This window comes from Salvia hispanica, chromosome 6, assembly GCF_029641045.1.
Source record: "Salvia hispanica isolate PSC_SH4W2 chromosome 6, Shi_PSC_v1, whole genome shotgun sequence".
In the NCBI taxonomy this organism is placed as follows: Eukaryota; Viridiplantae; Streptophyta; class Magnoliopsida; order Lamiales; family Lamiaceae; genus Salvia; species Salvia hispanica.
This window is the reverse complement of record NC_142697.1, coordinates 30,710,569-30,730,303: the sequence shown is the minus strand read 5'-3', so window position 1 is coordinate 30,730,303 and position 19,735 is coordinate 30,710,569. Positions and strand designations below refer to the sequence as shown.

General features: G+C 34.0%; 1 protein-coding gene and 1 non-coding gene across 2 annotated transcripts; both read right to left on the bottom strand.

The window, feature by feature from the left end:
* Positions 1 to 9,111: 9,111 nt before the first annotated feature.
* TRNAE-CUC (transfer RNA glutamic acid (anticodon CUC)) lies at positions 9,112 to 9,184 on the bottom strand. The gene has a single exon. It is a non-coding gene; the product is annotated as a tRNA-Glu (tRNA).
* Positions 9,185 to 10,210: 1,026 nt separating this feature from the next.
* On the bottom strand, positions 10,211 to 18,666 carry LOC125205407 (PH, RCC1 and FYVE domains-containing protein 1-like). The gene is made up of 9 exons (XM_048104315.2): positions 18,024 to 18,666; positions 17,014 to 17,100; positions 14,920 to 15,009; positions 14,682 to 14,768; positions 14,476 to 14,595; positions 11,925 to 14,015; positions 11,677 to 11,823; positions 10,647 to 11,200; positions 10,211 to 10,568 (listed from the first exon to the last, which is right to left on the bottom strand). The coding sequence occupies exons 1-9, from the start codon at positions 18,069 to 18,071 to the stop codon at positions 10,409 to 10,411; spliced, it is 3,384 nt and encodes a 1,127-aa protein (XP_047960272.1). The 5' UTR covers positions 18,072 to 18,666; the 3' UTR covers positions 10,211 to 10,408.
* Between the last annotated feature and the right edge of the window lie 1,069 nt (positions 18,667 to 19,735).

Here is a 19,735-nt window from a genome sequence, read left to right as displayed (position 1 = left end):
CACTAAATATTGATTTTACTCCAACCATTTACACTAAACTCAAACTTAAAAGAATATTCTCTATATTATGCTTTTTTTACTCACAAAATTTAAAAAATTTTTAGGTATTGGTTTAGTGTAAACCTAAAGATAGGTATTTTTTTCTCAAAAACCAAAAATAGGATTGATTTTTAGTACTATTAGAGCTAAATACCTATCTCATTTTAGGTTTTAGTTTATCATTGGAGATGGTCTAATATCTAATAGTGTAGTGTAATGGTACAATTTGTAAATAAAATCATGTATAAAGGTAATACTGTATTTGTAATCCACAATTAAATAGTTCATACTTTTTAAAAAAAATATACTAATAAAGAATTTATTCATACTTTCACGGACGGAGAAATATTTAAATAGCATATATTTAATTGCTATAATTGTTGTCATAAACATTTCCAATTAATGTCATAACCATGTAATGAATTTGCCACACGCACGCTAGTTTTCTTGGTGGATTTAGACAGAATTGAGTTTTATAAATTATTGTCATAAAGACTCTTTATTACACTAACATTTATGAATGATCGATAAGATATTTAATCTCAGAATAATACTGCAAAGGACTAGCCTTGAGCCCTTGACTTATGAGTCTTGGCTTTCTCCTTCACAAAATTAATCATTAGTTATCGCAATCCAATTCAGTCTTAATTATGAACTTGTTTTTGATAATCCAAACATTTTAATAAAATTATTTTCCCCTCAAAATAATACGTCATATAGTGCAATAATTTCAAAGCTGAGCTGATTAATGGAAAGTGACGTTCAGCCCAAGTATTTGGTATCCTGTGGCCCAGGCCCAATATATATCCAAAATCAACCTTTAGCATTACTATTATTTTCTTGTTTTCTTTTATTTGGAATGGGTAAATGAATTTCGACCTCTTTTGAAGAGAGATCAATATTTGTGGTCCATATATATTAACTCTATTACCATTAATTGACAAAATTTATATTTTGGGGAGTGTTTGATAAATGTGAAATAGCGTTTAGATCAAATAACGGACCTCTTCGACACTATTGCTAAAAATATTTAGTTTGAGACTCAGAAATTAAAGTCAATGGACTCAATAACATTTAAATTCCTAATAAGCTGATTTAACTTCAAAATATACATATAAACTCAATAAATAATTAAATATACACATATTTGTCTTCCACTAGATAGGATATTTCAATATTCTTGAAAGAAGCAATCTCAAAAAACGAAAATTAAAAAAAAAATACTAATTTAGATTATAATGTACCTAAAAAAGTTACGAAAATACTAAACTATAAATTATTGGTATATTTATAATTGTCTGCAAAAGAGTCCATTCAACGACGTAAAACAGCACAATTAATATTCAAAAGTAGAAAATACAGTGAACAATCGATGCAAAAAATTATTGTTTTTCTATTGGTATTTATATACACCATTTTATTACTCCTATTGTTTCTCTCTCTGTTGTCTCTTATGTTTTAGAATTTTGTCCACATTTATCTTAATCTCATAAAGCTTAAAAAATGGCTTCAATTTTGTGTCCATAATTCAGAGAAATGCCAAAGATGGCATGCTTTCTTTTATGTGAAAAGTAGCACTTTGAAAAAACGAAAGTAGTCACTTTTTTGAGTCCTTATCGTCGATAATTCTTCCATTATAAAAGATAGTAGTTGAGTAGGTCTCTCGTAACTTGTTTTTACATATAGATATATTTTCTTTTGTTTAGATGAAAAGATTCAAATATTTTCTTTATTGTAAAGATAAAAATAAGTAGTAGTGGTAGTACTTCTTTTAGAGTGATCATGTCACATTTGTAGCTCAATTCCATATTGAAAATTGGCGTGCTATGAATTTCTATTTCCTAACTCCGCATTTGATACTAGATAATATCCTTAAACAAAAATCTTCTTTATTTGATTTAACTTAATTAAAAAATGTCTTATATGTGAAAAAAAAATAAAAATCACATGCATAGATTGTGAGGCGATTATATTGTGGGTACAAAATGATATCAATAGCAATATATTTTAAAGAACAATAAAACTAGGCAAGCATTCCCACGCAAAGCTTTTTTTTTTTTTAATAGATAAATCTAGCATATTTTACCTTTTAAATAAATTTAAAGTTGCCACTATTGCTATTGTTAAACAAATTGTGACTTTTATAGTATTGTTAGTGTTGAACCACATTAAGAAGTATTCAGTGTGAAAGTGCCATAAAAAAATTACTATATCATTAAAGTCAAATTATAAATTGCTCATATATTAAGATGATGTAGACGTGGATTGAGTAATTATAAGATGAGATTTTAAGTGCGAATCTCATCACGCCTTTTAAATAACGGCATATTATTTCGCTCATCATCTAAAAAGTATTTCATATTGCGATCACTGATTTCCTCATTCATACAAAGAATAGCCATTTATTTATAAATGCTTAGTAATGTAAAAACTTTTTTTTCTTATTTATGTAGTAAAATTTTTGAGTGGGTCGATTGTCTAATAGTGTCTGTCTTATGTCACCTATGATTATCTCATATATGAATGCTTATATCCTTGATAATTCACACATAATATTTTCTTGATTGACCTTTCAGACAAAATAAATATTTCCGTGATTGAAATGTCACATCTAAATTGGAGGTCACTAATTCATTTTAATGAGATTGTGTCAAGCCAACCTTATTTAAGAGAAGTGGTTTGTGTTTCTTTTGTGAAATGTCAATAAATTAGTGGGGTTTAAGATAATAAATCTACGTAATCGGTGCATCACATGGAATGGAAGGGCTTGAAAATTTTTAATTAATATTATGTCACCATATTCTCATTTATAGTAAAAGAGTGGAAAAAAAATAAGAAAAAAGTTGTTGAAAACTTTTAATTTTTTTTAAAAGTGTTCTATTTTTCCCATTCTCTCTAAAAAGTAAGAGAGAAGTTGTCTAATAGAGCACATTTTCCCCCTTCTCTCTTACCAATAATATGGACCTCACATTCTAATAACATCACTCATCTCTTACTTTTTTATCTTTTCTCTTACTAATAATATGAACTCCACATTTCACTAACACTACTCATCTCTTACTTTTTTCTCTTCTCTCTTAATAATATGGATCTCGCATTCCACTAACACTATTTTTCTCTTACTTTTTTCTTTTCTCTCTTACTTTACCAATTCTACATTAAAACACAGGTCATTCACAATGTGTCCTATTTTTCGTGGACGAAAGGAGTATTAATTTGTAAATATTTCATTTTTAAATAAATTTAAATACAAATATTCTCTCTTTCACTTGTTAATAATTACTTATTGTTCTATATTCTATTTTAATATCATATTATGTTTATTTATAAACACAAAATATAAAAAAAAATTAGAAAGTCATTAATTTTGAACCAAAGCTATGGAAAACCAACCCAAAAATGTTGATTAAATATGAACCGCCGGCAACACTGACACCCACCCACCTTAAGCTAGAGATAAAGCAAAGAAAAATAAAAAATAAATTTAGCCGACAATTTTAGCAAATTGTTTCCCAAATAGAAAAGGTCGTTCATCATAAATGCAATATTGAAGTAGATACATTTCTTGAACTTGTAGAAGAAGAAAATAGCATAATTGTAAATATTCAAAGGGCATATCTGACAATTTGCCTTGTCAGAGCAACTAGTAGTCGGCCAAATGGGGCCCACATGGCCACCTAACCATGCAACACTGCGCCTCTTTTTCCTCATGTATGTATGCAATCTTGTTCCATTTTCCATGTTACCATATTTAATTTCACCCAATTAACTTTTCCCTAAGACCCGTTCAAACATCCAAATCCTCACTTTCCTCTTCCTTATACTATTCTTTATGGATACCTTAATTTCATTACTTACTCTAGCCCATCTTGGCTAGCTAGCTCCTTTCCCATGCCACCGGGTCAGGGGCTACCACTCTGAATCTTGAGCCCCTAGTCAGATTTTAGGCTATACGCCACTATTTCGAGCCATTAGGCTTCAGATCAGATAGAATTCATTTAGTCTATTTATTCTACATATATTATATTACAGAATTGATGTGGGATGTTGAATTATGGAGTATTACAATATATATGAGTTAAAACTTAAAAGAGGGTTAATTAACTAGGGTGTTAAATCTCCAAAGTTAGTGCAAAAAGATAAGGAGTCAAAGCCCCATGCCTACACCTCTCCCTTGTGTTCTTCCATGCCCACATATTCTTCAGACACAAGTTACCCTCATGTCTTTTAGTGAATAAATGGAACAACTCTATTTATTTCAAACATCAACTAGAAAAACCCCCTCCTCCAACTAACACCACATTACACTAGTATTTCAACTGCACACATCACCTCCCTTTTCAAACCTTTCCCTCTCTCTCTCTCTCTCTCTATCCATCCCACTCTCTCCAATCCTAAGATTTTCTTGTTGTGAAGATGGGGAAAAGGAAGCACCAAGCAATACCAATAATCATACTAGTGTTATGCATCTTGTTTAGTATTGATGATGCAAATGGAGCAAGGCACACACAATTTCTCAAAGTGAGGCCCCAACGGCGTTCCTCACCGGAGAGCACCTTCTATGGTTTTCTACCAAAAGGCGTGCCTATACCGCCTTCCACCCCATCCAAAAGGCACAATAGCATCGGCTTGGAAGGCGAAGGCGGCCTTCCGTGAAGTCTTGGAGGTATATGTATATAATTTTTATGAGAGATGATAATTTTAGGAGTCAATTTTTTTTTTCTTAGATTTTTGATCTATCAATTTCAGGCCAAAGTTGTGAGACCTATACTGATTGTAATAGAATTCTTTTCTGTTTTTTTAGGAGAAGAAAATTTATAGTATATGTTGATTTTGATTGTTGCATGTTTTGATTACTCCTACATAGCTACATTATTGCATGAAGATGTAACTATATCTCTAGCTATGAGATTTTCTTGATTTGAGAATTTCTGGTGATAATCATACAAAGCCATTAAATGTTGATCTTCATATATTTCTGTGTTAGAGTCTGTTGCTTTCACACAAGATTCGTTATTATTGAATTTTAAGGTACATTTTAGTAGTACTATTAAATTGCATTCATTGCTTGTGGAATTGAAAAATGTATTTGTTGTGGTAAAAATTAGTAAAATGACCAATTTTTCTATTTTACCATTTTATGAGTCAAATATACTTTAAATGTGAAATCTTGAGAAATTTTATTAAGAAAGGTTGACTACGAAAAAGTAAAAAGTTCCTGAAATATCTCATGAAAATATTTGATTACTAATATTGAGGTTTAAAAGTTTTCTGGCAGCCAATTATTAAAAATAAAAGTTTGATAATTGAGAAAAACGCGGGAAGACTAATATCAATATTGCATTCCGCGAATCAATTATTGTTTTAAACTGTGTAATGAGACTTTAGAAAAATGTGACAATTTAAATAGGGAATGAATATGTAACAAATAATTTCTGAAAGGAATTTGTAACTAACATTAATAATTTGGCTCTTTAACTTTTTTTTTTTGAAATGTTGGAAAGAATTGACAAAAGTAGAGACGTAGCAATTTAAAGCAATTGAGAAAACGTCTCCGCAACTGTGTACTAAACTTGTTTGTCGTTTTGAAATACCAATTATTTCTCCTATTCATCATTCTATCCTTATCTTTTCTACCACAACTTAAAAAATTTACAAGTTAGGACTTCTTGATATTTTCTAATTATTTCAAAGCAATATTAAATGAAAATCCAAACGATGAAATATCACCCACAAAAGCATCAAAAACTCTAATAAACTTTAGTTGTAGTTTTGTACTACTATTTAGCAATAGTCTCTTCATTTCACAAATAAAATCACATTGATTGAATATATGGAAAATGATAAATTCAATCTATGGTCACATTATGACTAAAATTCGCAGCATTGATAAGCAATATAAGCATCAAGAACTAAAATTCACGATAAAACGAAAAATAGTACTCCATCCATTCCTCTATAATAAAGACTTTCTTTTGACATAGAATTTATGAAAATTGTGATAAGTAAGTTAGGTTGAGATAGAATAAAGTATGAAAGAGAATAACGTAAGAGAGGAAAAAAATAAGAGACACAAAAGTAAAAGAGATGAGATGTGTTGTTTTTGCAAAAAAAAATTAAGTTACCAGCTATAGTGTGATATATAGTCCCAAAAGAAATATTTACGATTAAACTATTATGGGACAGAGAGTGTACTATTGATAATCGACAATTATATCAAACCGAGCAATATTATCGTCCAAAGTTGCAAAACAACGTCATCATGTAGCTAGGAAGATTGTAGCATGAGTAGTGAGTACTCTTGAATCTTGATATATGTTGGGTTACAAACTCGTCCCACATCGGATGAGATAGGGAAGTTAGAAGGTGCATATAATTTCTGTCCAACCCCAATTAGTTTGAGGCCTTTTGGGAGTGACCCAAAAATAAATCCGTGCGGGCTTAACCCAAAGCCACATGGGCTCTGATACCACTTGTTAGGACAATCGACTGCAACATTAGTTTGATATTGTCCGCAATATTCCCCGGTAAGGGTCGGGTCTTGAAAGACTCGGGTTAGAGTCGGGCCTCGGTTTGAGGGAAGGTTTGTTGAGTTACAAACCCGTCCCACATCGGATGAGAGAGGGAAGTTGAAAGACTCAGGTTAGAGTCGGGCCTCGGTTTGAGGGGAGGTTTGTTGGGTTACAAACCCGTCCCACATCGGATGAGAGAGGGAAGTTGGAAGATGTATATAATTCCTGTCCAATTTCAATTGGTTTGAGGCCTTAGGAAGTGACCCAAAAATCTATGCAGGTTTGATCCAAAACGGACAATATCAAACTAATGTTTATATAGCAACTGATGTAGGGAATCATTTTATTTGTTTAATTAAAATTTACAAAGCATAGAAAAGAATGATAATATTGTAAAATCAACTTTCGAAATAAACATTAACTTTATTTGACCAAAAAATTTGACAAGCCTATTAAGTGAAGAATAAAGATGAGTACACAATATATTAGTACAATATTTGTAAATTTGAATCAAAAGATCACCATGAGATGAATGTAAAGATACAACACCCTAAAATAAAATGAAAAGGTGTTCGTCCTTCCAAGTCACATGCCATCCATCTCTATAATTTCAAACATTCTTACCAAATCCTCAAACTACTATCAACTTAGTTGTCTGTGTCTAGCTTTTAAGTCAACGCTCGTTGGTTGAAATCTTCAAGTTTTCCCATTTGAATTTGTTTATGTGAAGGTCAATTAAGAGTTTCCTATTATTTTTTCTGAAACTAATCAACTGATATTGATGGCTAAACACATTAAGTGATTAAACCATATTCTATCTAATTTTGTTAATAAGTCCTAATTCGGTCAACCTATAAAAAGTGCACTATTAATTAGTATCATAAAATTATGCTCTCAAGAATATTATAATAACGTAAAATAAAGACAGTTATAAGATTAACAAATAAAATTATAATATGTCGAACTTAGTTTTGCTGCCGGTGCGTTACTTTTGAATTAATTACTTGTAATTTATATCAGAACCCGTGGTCCATTTTGTTCCCCTAATTATACATCTTACAAAAATAAAAAATCAAATACAGAGTAATTGATTAATTGTGTAAAATAATATATATGGGGATTGGTTTCAATAATTGTATGAGGTAGATGAAAGTGTCAACTATACGTAGAAAATCGTCATCAAATTAAACCATTATTAATTATCGCACATGCTTCATTGGTTTGGACATTAACACGCTTAAATTAATTAATCAAAGCGTGCGATGCTCTTTACATATGTGGACTCCTATGCTTGATCACATTTATAAGTATATTTATTTTAGGTGGAATTTTGTCGATGTAATACCATGAGATACTCTTGGTTGTATAGATTACAAGTGTATATATTTAGAAATTAGACACACCATGTATGAGACATGCGTGTATTTTGATACAATTAATTGAAGGCCTTTGATAAATAGGAGCGCGCCTGCCACGGGTGCCATCTGGGTCGGTATGGATCTAAACCGACCCGGCTCAAATATATTCCACGGTCTTAACCAAATCCGGATCCGACTCATCCATTTACTTAACCTACCATGATTCATTATATAAAAGTACAAAAGTGATGGAGTATTATTTTTTTCAATTTTAAAATAGAAGACTATCAAAAATTTTTATAAAAACAAATAAAATCTTAATTAAAGAGTACCCATGCACTCTCGGGAACGAGTGATTGCAAGCTGAAAAATCGTCTTGCTAGGGTTCTGGTGTTAGATAGGCTTTCAGTTTAACCCATTTAAACTCTTGTGAATCTATTGGGTGTGTTTCCTTTGGTGTTAAACATTTGTATGCACCTGCTTGGCTGTCTAAGTGGAGTCCTAGAAATAGCAAATCCCTTTAAACTTGTTCTTGAAAGAAATTAAATATTTTAATGGACAAGAGAAAGTAAATATACTAAATTACCTTTCATATTCATGAGGGTATTTTTGTCCAAAAAAATAAAGGAAAATAGCTCAAATGATATTAAGTTGAAGTTAATTCTCAAAAGATAATTTTCAAATATTACGGACCAAGATGATAGTTTGAGAAAATTTGCCTACTACAAAAATGTCCCATCTGATAAAAACTATGACCCGAGTTTATGTGCTTGTTACTCATATCAATGGTTCTTTTATAGATAAAAAGTTTTAAAACGAGAAATCTTTATAAAAATATTTTAATTTTTAGTGCTATATTTTAGTTTTCATCTTTATAAAATATTTTAATTTTTAGGGCAGTATTCTAGTTTTTATAATAAAAATTGCAACATGAGTATTGCTTCTTACTCGTATCATATCATTGCTACTTTAATATATAAAAAAATCTTAAAAAGAGTAAAATCTTTCTAAAATTATTTTAATTTTTAGTGCGGTATTCTAGTAATTAATTTTTTAAAAAAAACTACTCCTAAGAAGCAATTGGACACTATTAATATTAGGGGATTTACTGCACAACAATTCTTGAAATTATTTAGATGCATGTTAACTAGTTAATCCATTACTAAATGAGGGCTAATTAAAATTTATTAATTCTAAAAAGTTTCCGTTGCCGGGACTTGAACCCGGGTCTCTCGGGTGAGAGCCGAGTATCCTAACCAACTAGACTACAACGGATTTGTTGTTAGCTTGTGTTTAAATTTATTAATATAGAAATATGAAAGAAGTCGTTCAATTGCATAATAATAGTATTTCATTTTCGTCATGGCATGTATGCCATTTTATGGCACTAGACAGTACTGTATTGATTAGTTTCCTTTTCTTAAGCATCTCTAGTTTATCTTCAAAGCAAGGTCTTTTAGTATGTTTCTTATTAAGAATGTTAGATAGTCACGACTTTGTTTTGTATAAGTGCTTATATAAGACATGACTCGGCAAAATCAAATACTACTCCCTTGTCCCACTTAACATGACACGTTTTTCTTTTTAATTTGTTCCAATTAAGATGACATATTTCATTTATTTGGTAATTTTTTCTCTCCAATTAATACATCCAACCACTTTTCCTCACTCCTATTTAAAAATTCATCTTTCTTTTTCTTTCTATTTTAATACTTACACACACTCTTTCTCTCTCCAATTAATACATTAACCAATAACTTCTAAAATCTCGTGCCGGCTAAGAAATGTGTTATATTAGCGAGACAGAGAGAGTATAACATACTTGGGAATTATGATCATCTTTGGTTAATGGTTGAGTGGATTGTGGATCATATCATTTAACAAAAGTACACTTTGTTGTTATCGCATTGACATCTAATGTAATGGAACAAATAAATAAAATTAGGAAACAGATAACACAGATACATGCCTGTGGCCTTCCCCAACAATGGCTCCAAAAATTAGATTCTATATATCTATATAAATTATAATATTGTTGATCGAAATAGTGCAAAATCTAATGTAATGAATTTAATCGACCCACGTCGTATTCTATCAAAGAAAGATTAGTCACTAAACGAGGATAGTGAACATGTTAAACTATTAAAACAACAAAGTCTACACATTCCAAGTATAAGTGAACATCCATAACATTATCACTATCTCATTTCACATTTGCATTCTTATTTTATAATCATTTGTAATGGTATATATTTATTTATCCTAATTTCTAATTAAAAATATCATACTAATAAAACAAAATTAGAATAACTTGAGGGTTTGATATATACAAAATATGAGCATAAAAACAGGTGGATGCCCTTTCCCTTGCAGAGGAAATCGACCAAAACATTTAAATACATACAAAATAAATAACAAAGAATAAAAGTAAAGGGCGAGGAATGTGCGAAAGGGCCAAAAATCGGATGTCTGTTTCCTCTAAATAGCCTCTGTTATTACCTACATCTGCGAAGAAGGTGAAAGACCTCCCTCCGACCTACGAGCCACCTGCCCACTAACCGATGACTTGTCCGATCCTCTCACATTGTATTTCTCGTAAACCTTTTCTCGGTTGTCCGACCACCACATCTCCGCTTGGTGTTCCCCAAATCTCCTCCGGCTTTATACGCAAACAAATCCATATCAGATCCGAAGAAGGGAGATATCGATTAGAACAAGACGAGAGGGCAGCAAATACCTGAATCGTACACGCTTGAGATCTCTGGTTCCATCACGAAGGGCTACGAGTGTTATGTACACACCCAGTTCGTATTGTTCAATCCATTCAGCTTCGATTTGGCTAGCGCTGCCTGGGACTGCTGAGTTTCTAGATTTCGAGCCAGCATCGCTGTCGCGGTTAGTAGTTGATTCTTTTCCATCAAGACTGTCAGACACGCTGCTCCTGTAAGACTGAAGAACTCCCCCGCCATTAGGAAGCCGAGTATCCAGACGGTCATTTGTTCCATTTGAGTAGCCATGTTCAAGTCCTTGTGGATCTAAGACACTTTCACTGCTTCCAATAGGATCTCGGAGCAATTGAGATGGACCTTGCATTCCATTTCGCACACCTGAGTCAGTTTCAGGTGGATAAGCTGAGTATGTGCTGTTGATATCTTCTGATCTTGAGTTTCTCTCTCCATTCGCACCAGAAGAGTGTGCGCCATTTGATTCCGATCCATTTGGCAAGCAAACTAGTTTGAGACTTTCAGGGTCATAAGACCCAGGCGGCAACCTTTCAGCCATATCTTTAAGCTGGAACATCAAAAATTGCTCAGATCAACAACGAATCTTTTGGCACTGTATAAAACTCTTTCGAATCATCAGACAAAAACAAAACAGAACTTGACCAATGAATTAGCATTCAGCAGAAAGTGAAGCAACAAGCTCACTCAAAGATTAACATAAGAACGAAATCAGGTATGTAATACCCAGCCATGTGACAAAATATAATCTCATAACTCCAATCTCGTAGGTTGCACAGTCAGTTCATTAGTTAAACATATCATGTTTTGACTCTTTTCATAATATCCTTTAAGAAAAGCCAAAGTACGTTGAAAGTTTATTACACTATCATATGTGATAGTCGAGACCAATGCCTTCCCAAAGTCTTGCAATGCCGAACATTGATAACTTGAATACAGAAATGCACAAATAGATGTAAAGTAAGATAAACATAGAAGCTACTGATTAATGAAAAATACCAATAATTTTTTTAAACCAAACATAACCTGAGCTGTAAGTGACTTGATCACTTCTTTTGCAGCTTTACATTTCGCAGATTCGTCAGCGGCTAATGCTGTTGCTTCCTGAGCTTTTTTGGCTGATTGCTGAAGCTCTAATTCTTGCAATTCACATCGGTTTTTAAGGATTTCTACCTGAATCAAGTTCATGATAACAAAAATTAGGAACCCAAAATAGCTTATTAACCCAATATCTGAGAACCAAAAAAGGACAGAGACCGAATTTAGTGATGTACCTGCCCCCGTAACTTATGCACTTCCTGATTCAGAAGCTCATTTGTCTTCTTCAGACTATCAGTGATGCTCTTGGAGAAAGATAAACCTGATGTTGTAGGAACTGGTGTTGCAGACCTTGGAGGGCTAGGTTTCCTCGAAAAAGGCGATACAGACCTTGAACTAACACTCGAGGTTGTGAGAATTGGCTTAGGAACAGTTCGACGTACATCGGTAGACATAACAGCATCTCGTAGCTGCAATAAAGATACTTGAGAAGAGCGACCTAAAGTGAACGTATCAGCTTTTCTTCCTTGTTTAGCTGCTTTTGTGTCCAATTGTTTGATCAAATCAAAATTAGATGGCATGGACTTGGCTATTCTAAGGTCAGCCTTGTCCAGTCTATCCTTGTTTTCACCTGAAAGCCGTGGTCCGGAATTTCTCCGGTTGTTGGCTCCAGATTCTGCCACCTTAGATAGCTTCACAAAACATGAATCACACACACGATAAGGTTTGCTGGGATTGGGTGACAATGCAGCCCGTAGTGCTTTTCTAGAACTACAAGCATGGCAATGAACTAATCCACAGTTGTAGCAGTTATGTCTCTTTCTTGTGAAGCCAAAAGCTTGTCTACAAGCAGAGCACTGGGACTGCTCAGCACCAGAGACCCATTTATGAAGACATATGGCAGCTGTATAATTTGAGCCACAAGCAATAAATTTAACATGTCTATCCTTTAAAGCTTCAACTAGAGTGGGTGCTTTCCTGTCTTCCATATCACCATGGCCCAACCTCCCATTGGCTCCTTTACCCCATGTGTAAACCTCGTTTTTGGAAGTCAACACAGCCACATGATATGCACCGCAAGAGATTTCCTCAACAGATTCAGCTGCAAGCTTGTCTCCTACCAAGCAAGGTAGCTTTCCATCAGACTGAGGATTTCCAAGTTGACCATATACAGTGCTTCCCATTGTGAAAACACGCCCAGATGTAGTCAGGCCAACAGTCAAACTGTGCCCACAGGAAATTTTGTGAAAATTGTAATCAATAAGTGCAGGTACACAGGTAGGCTTCAGCCTTGGTTCTTTATCACCGTGTCCAAGGCGGTTTTTGTCACCATCTCCCCAAGTGAACAATTTTCCAGATGAAAAACTTGCACTAGACTGGGTTACAATCACCTCAACCACTGCAGCCGTATGCCACACTCCACATGCAACAGCAATTGTCCTCAAACCTGCTAGAGATTCTACCTCTCTTGGGTATGAAACATTTTCTCTATTTCCATGACCCAAAACACCAAAAGTTCCATCTCCAAAAGTAAAAAGCTGTCCAGTTGATGTTATCAGTGCAGTATGCCATGGACCACATGTCACACTTGCAATTTGAAGCCCCTCAAGAGGGCCAGCAATTCTCTTTGGTATCCAATGGCTGACATCAGTACCATGGCCCAAGAGCCCGGCATAGTGCGTACCATCGCCCCAGGTGTAAAGTTCACCAGCCATAGTAACAGCGCATGTGTGAAACTCACCACATGCGACAAAATCAACACTGCAAAATGTTAATGATTCCACTAGACGAGGTTGGGTGACATCTTTTCCGACTCCATGACCAAGCCTCCCACCAGATTCTTCACCCCAGCTGAAGACTTCACCCTGCCTAGTGACTAGAGAAGCATGCCGTACCCCACATGCTATATAATGCACATCCAGCACCACGTTTGATTCCAATGGTCTAGGCAGGAGAACATCTGCTCTGGTACCAATGGAACTAGCATTCTTCTCTGGCCCAACCCTGATAACATTATCACATATAACTTCACCCCAAATATACACATCCCCTAGTGCATCACAATCATCTGGTCCAGAACCATGACTTGATGTGCTGGGGGCACTAGATACACTAACCCGAAAAGCATCTGAACCAGATCCTTTCACTTGCATATTTGTTTGATCCAAAGCTACATGTGACCTTTCTGAATATACCAAATTATCAGGTCGGTAGCTCTTAGGAGAAGCAATTATGTTTGAACTAACGGAAACCTCAGATGAGCTAACTTCCCGTGTAGCACTTACAGAACTGTGACTTGGACTATTTGACGTTAAATCTCTGTTTTCCTGGAAGCATATAGTCGATGATTATGATAGATACATGCTACGAAATTCCACCATATGACTAATCTATGACTAATCAAATTTCATTCGGATGAAATACTTTTAAGTAAGTTGACAAAAATTCCCAGTTAAGAAAGTTGCTTTTTTAGGAAAAGCTTGTCACAGATGTATAGACCATTAGGTAACCATCCCAAATGGCAAGGAAAAAAAAATATAAATCAATACCGACACCAAAAGCTGGATGAAGGAAGAAATCACTAAATCAAAAACTAGAATATACTTCAAAGAAAGAATACGAAAAAAACACTCTAATGACCTGCATAACATATAGAAAGAGATAATGGCGACTCCACATAAACAACTAGCTTATCTCTGCTATTGCAGGAGAAAGCTGGTACTAAAACTAAGCATATAACCCTCGGTGGAGGATGATACAGTGATGATACCAGGTTGTAAAACTCACATCAAAATACAGGCCTCCATCACCCCAACCATCAATTTTAGAGCGTCCAGCTTGTCCTGATGTTATTAATGCTTTGAGCCCAGCTATCCAGTTTTCTGCTTCAACTTTATCCTTGCAGATCTAGTAATATGCAACAAAGAATTATGAGCAAACAGCCCCATTAAACAACTTTAAAAAGAACCAAGGAATTTTAGCTCATCACTAACCAGGTCGAGAGATCTTTTCCCGTTGTTATATATAAGAGAAAAGGATAAGTACTCCTTTTCAGGGCACAGATATCGCTGAAAAACAGCCTGTTAACAAGTTCATGCCAATCACTAAAGTCAAATTCTAGATAAAATACGACCACGGACCAAGATATACAGAAAACACAATAATAAAGGAACAAAACATCAATACAAAATAGAGGAAATCAATGGAGTGATTAAGTCCTCAAAATCTTACAGTTCTTTGTCCAGGGATAATTCTTGAAACTGTAGCTAACTTCAAACTCCTATCACCACTACTAGAAATCCAATTTAAAGTTGTTTCGTCCTGCAAAAAATTTAACAACCATTAGAATGGAAGTAAATAGCACAAGGATAATCGACCTTGTAAAAGGTAGTAATGTTGAAAAGCATTGATGATATCGACAACTAATACAACAGTTAAATATGAAGTCTTCTCTACTATACGACTGATAATTTGAAATATTATGAATCCTGATGGGCTTCAACAGTTAAACAACCACACTACTTACACTGGATGAACTTTGCACAAATATTCTATAAGAAAGAGGATGACAGTAATGTGGAGACTCCATACTTGAGATTTTGTTTCATATTACAGGCCACGACAGAGTCCATTAGGAGTTCAACCAACCATCGATGATATAAGCAAACTTAACAGAAAGTTCTTTCACTCTCTGAGGGAAACAATTTTTAACTCGCTTGATACATTTCTGATAATTTTTTTATAGAAGGTCTCACTTAAAGTAGAGTTTTAATAGCTGCAACTATTATATGATGTCTCAGTTTAGACCCTTTCCTTTTAGTTTTATTATCAGTTTGTTTTAAATTGTGAATTCCCTTTAATATTTATAATCTGATAGTAGTTACTAACTTACTATCTCACTAACTAGTAGTAACTAATAGTCAATCCATAAAAACATGTCACTAAGGAGTGTTCGCTTTGTAAAGTGTTTTTATCATATGGTATCTGAAACATAAATAGTTTGGTAATGTGATTGTGGACATTCTTAGAAAATGGGGATTATCCTAAAATCGTGACCATTTGTCTAAATTTACTTGTAGGGAAGGAATCAGGGCTCTAAAACAACAGCAAGGTTTCTGGCCCTCTACTAATGCATTCCTGAATTTCAATATGGTCTATTTGAATTGCCTCGTGACAGAAGTATATGATGTTAAGATAATTTTACAAGTTGGACTCGTTAGTTGTTATTAATAAACTCAATCAACCTGAGCTAGATACACACAAGTCACAAAAAGTATATTATAATTCTCATATATGGTTGATTGCATACCACTTTGATTTAGTACCTAAGGGGCAAATAATTTATTATTGTACAACACCATCATTCAAATATACAACTATACAACTAGCTCTTGAATCCAGGATGTTGCATCTAATATCTATCCACACCAATTGCTTTCTAACCCATGTAACGATACTAGGTCAATTTTACCAGACTACACTGTTGCCATATGTTTGAGAGAATTTTAACAGATCATTGTGGTATTTGATTCCTATTTCAATATGAGTTATTCACAGTTATTGTATTTCCTCGCTACAGATAAGCTCGCCTCCAATATCTTTTTCTTTATATGCCTCTACCAAACTCCTCTTGAATCTAGGAGCTAAAGTGTGTATTCAAGTGAACAAGATAGGCCCACACTCCATTCCAAGCATTAAGGCGGTTCTACTTCTTTAGATGTGCAAGAAGGTAAAGCTAGATCCAAAGGTGTAGATTAGATCAACATATTGCGCTAAGCTTCCAACTTATATCCAATTTGCTCAATGTAATTTTGTAATGTTCCAGAGAAATGTTATTTTGGAAAATTAAGCTTGAAAACTATACAAAGAATGGAGAAGAGTTCAAGAATTTTCAATGTCCCTAAAAAAAATAGGATAGCACTATAGCAGCAAACCTCAAACAACAAGTCAAAAATAAAACAAAAAATAATAGTCAAACATGCGCGTACAATGTCGATCTTCAAAAATATTACTTGAACAAAATGATAATTGTATCGATATGTGATAACAAATGCTACGGTTTACATACCTAAACATATCAGTCCTGAATATCAGAACTGCAAACTATTAAAAGGAAGATTGGAAGAGGCAAGACATATGTGAGCTTAGAATAATTAATAGAGGAAATTACACAAGAGCTAGTTCTTTGCACTCAAATCCATATTAAAGAGCAAATAAGAGCAATAGCAGTAAGAATAATACATCACTTGCAACTGCAGAATGAAATAAGTAAAGCATAACTAGCAATATGATAGTAAAAAGTAGCATAAGGTATGTTAGTCTTACACTAGAGAGTCTAAACGGATAACATTTAGGCTTTCCCTTACGACCATATTTAAGTAGTTGAGCTCCCTTCTTTAGAGCAACCAACGCCTACAAAAGTGAAAATAATTGTCAAAAGAAATATTGGCATTTAAACATGTTATAGTACTTGACTATACAAATACTCTAAATTAAAATCAACCAGTCAAAGTAAGTGTGAATTGAGAAGTGTGGATGTTAAGAAATTGACGGTGAAGTTTTGAGTGAGGAAATACTGTGATGAGCCTACCGCAGATTTCCCTAACTCCCCAACCAGGCAACCACTATGTCTAGCATTTCCAAGTTTATATCCAGAGACTGATCACATTTTTCTCCAACATGAATCAAATAATAATAGAGGAAAGAGTGACAGGAAATGAGAGATAATATGAAAAGCAAATACGCATTCAAGTTATGCTCAGTTAGCCACACAGTAAATGGTTTGTTAGATTTTCATGATTTGAGAATGGCCAGACATTCAGCAACCACAGAACCAAACACAAGAATATAGATAAGACTCAAAATCCCTACTGGAATATGAGATCGACTGCAAATAAAAGCAAGATTAAACCTCCAAATGCTCTGAGTTAAACATATCCATGTATCTTGTTAAGAGACACAATCATGAAGAAAAGCCATGCTCAGAACTACACACTCGCATAAGGACAAATCATAGTTACAACTTTGGGGCCACGTGCTTTTAAATGATCAACAATGCTAAAGACAGGATGTACGCAAGCACAATTGGAAGCAAGAAGAAGATGCATCTCTTCTAAATTCCACAACAACAGTACGAACTCGTGAAAAATTACACTCATACATATGCACGTGAATTATCAATCAGCTGGCAATCAAACAGCATTTTCCTCAAACGAATTAACGAAAATTCCAACTCCGATCACCAAAATACAAAGTAAAACATGAATTAGAATCACACCTCCTAAAACAAAAGCATAAATACAGAGATAGATAGACAAATCAAAGAGCAAGTATACCTGCTCGATGTCACGGTCGGCATTACTGTAGCTAACAAGATCTGCCATTCCATGTGAAGCACTCACCTCCACACCAGCACCACCGCCACCACCATCCGACTCCACTCATTATCATGCCACCACTCCGCCACCTCTTCCTCCGCCGCGCACTACCATCCACACCGCCAACTGACTCCCCTACCTTCCCCTTCGAATTAACAAACAAAGATCCAACCACGAAACCCTCGCCTTCTCTCTCCTGCAGATCTGGAGGACTTTTCCCCTAAAAAAACGCTCCTCGGTTTTTCCGCTCTTCTCCTCAGCGCCGAAGCTCTGAAGTCAAAATAAGTCTTCTCTCCAATTGACTAATTCCGGCACTCGGAAAACTAACTCCGCCGAGCGGTGGCGCCGGCGACGTGGATGTGCGGAGGCGAGAAAACAATCAACGGAAATGAGAAATAAATGTTGAGGTGGAGAGAGTCAGAGAGAGAATGCAATGGCGGAAAGAGAAGGTGGTGTGAGCGTAGAAGAGAGAGAGAGAGAAGCGAGTCAAAGAAGAGGAAAAAGGAGAAGGAGAAGATGCAGCAATTCCGAAACTTTGCCTGAGAAGTGAGAACCGAGAAATATTGAGCTGCGCTAATATGTGGGGAGTTGTACCTCTGCTTCCCTGCAACTCGCTAAATCCATTTTTCTCTTTTATTCCATACTTTTATTTCATTAGATAATAACCACTATTTTTATGAAATTATTGAGATTTTTGGGAATGAGTGTGATCCAGATTCAATCCACATCTTATATTATAAGGGAAACATATTCGTAAATGTAAATCATAATTCATAAACATATTGGTAAATGGAATTCATGAAAATTACTATATTCTCTACTATTCGAAACAATATTTTAAACTTTATTAATTTTTATTTTTTTCTTTTTCATCCGACTCATCTCACTTGTTGTTTGTATCCTACGATGTTGGAAATCGACAAAGTTCATTATATTTTTAAGTTTTAACCATAGTTTAAATTTGGAAAAAAAATAAAAATTCGCTTATAATTTGTGGTTTTATCTTTCAATGTCCTAAAAATTAATTAAACTTATTCTTGGTAAAGGACTTATTCATTTATTTAGATTAATAACGCACCGCAAATTTTTCTAAGAACGGATATCTTCTTGACTGAGATGTTATATCTTGATCAGTCTCCATAATCTATCAATATAACATGTAAACACTCATATTTAATTTACTCATTTTCTAGACAATGTGATGATGATTGTAGATAATGTTACATTGAAAATAATTATCAAACTTAATAGATGAACGTTCCCTCTTAATTTGGTACTCCTCTTTTAAAAATAAACCGCATTTGCTATTTCTAAATGTCACTTAAAATAGACCAATTAAGGTAGGTCTTATACAATACTTCAATCACTTTTTCTATTAATATCTCTCGTGAAGTAGTACTAAATTTTTTCAAAATTCTATATGCATTTTCTTTAATAGATACTCATCAGCTTTAAATTTATTAAAAGTAAAATTCACGTGCTAATCGTATTGAAATCCGTAAGCTATTTAATTATTAAACCAACAATTTAAAGATTGATTCAAAAATGTATTACTGTAATATATTGATGGATCAATCAATTCACAAGGCTGAAGATCAGTTTCGCCTAATCGCATTAGCTTATATTTTCAAAGTAAGATTAGTCAGAAATTTGACATTAATAATCAAGCT

Coding starts and splice junctions, on each gene's coding strand:
- LOC125205407 (XM_048104315.2), bottom strand. CDS start 18,071: ATGGCAGATCTTGTTAGCTACAGTAATGCCGACCGTGACATCGAGCAG. Junction 14,596..14,681: donor GGAAAAGATCTCTCGACCTG/GTTAGTGATGAG, acceptor GCATATTACTAG/ATCTGCAAGGATAAAGTTGA. Junction 14,016..14,475: donor ATGGAGGCCTGTATTTTGAT/GTGAGTTTTACA, acceptor ATATGCTTCCAG/GAAAACAGAGATTTAACGTC.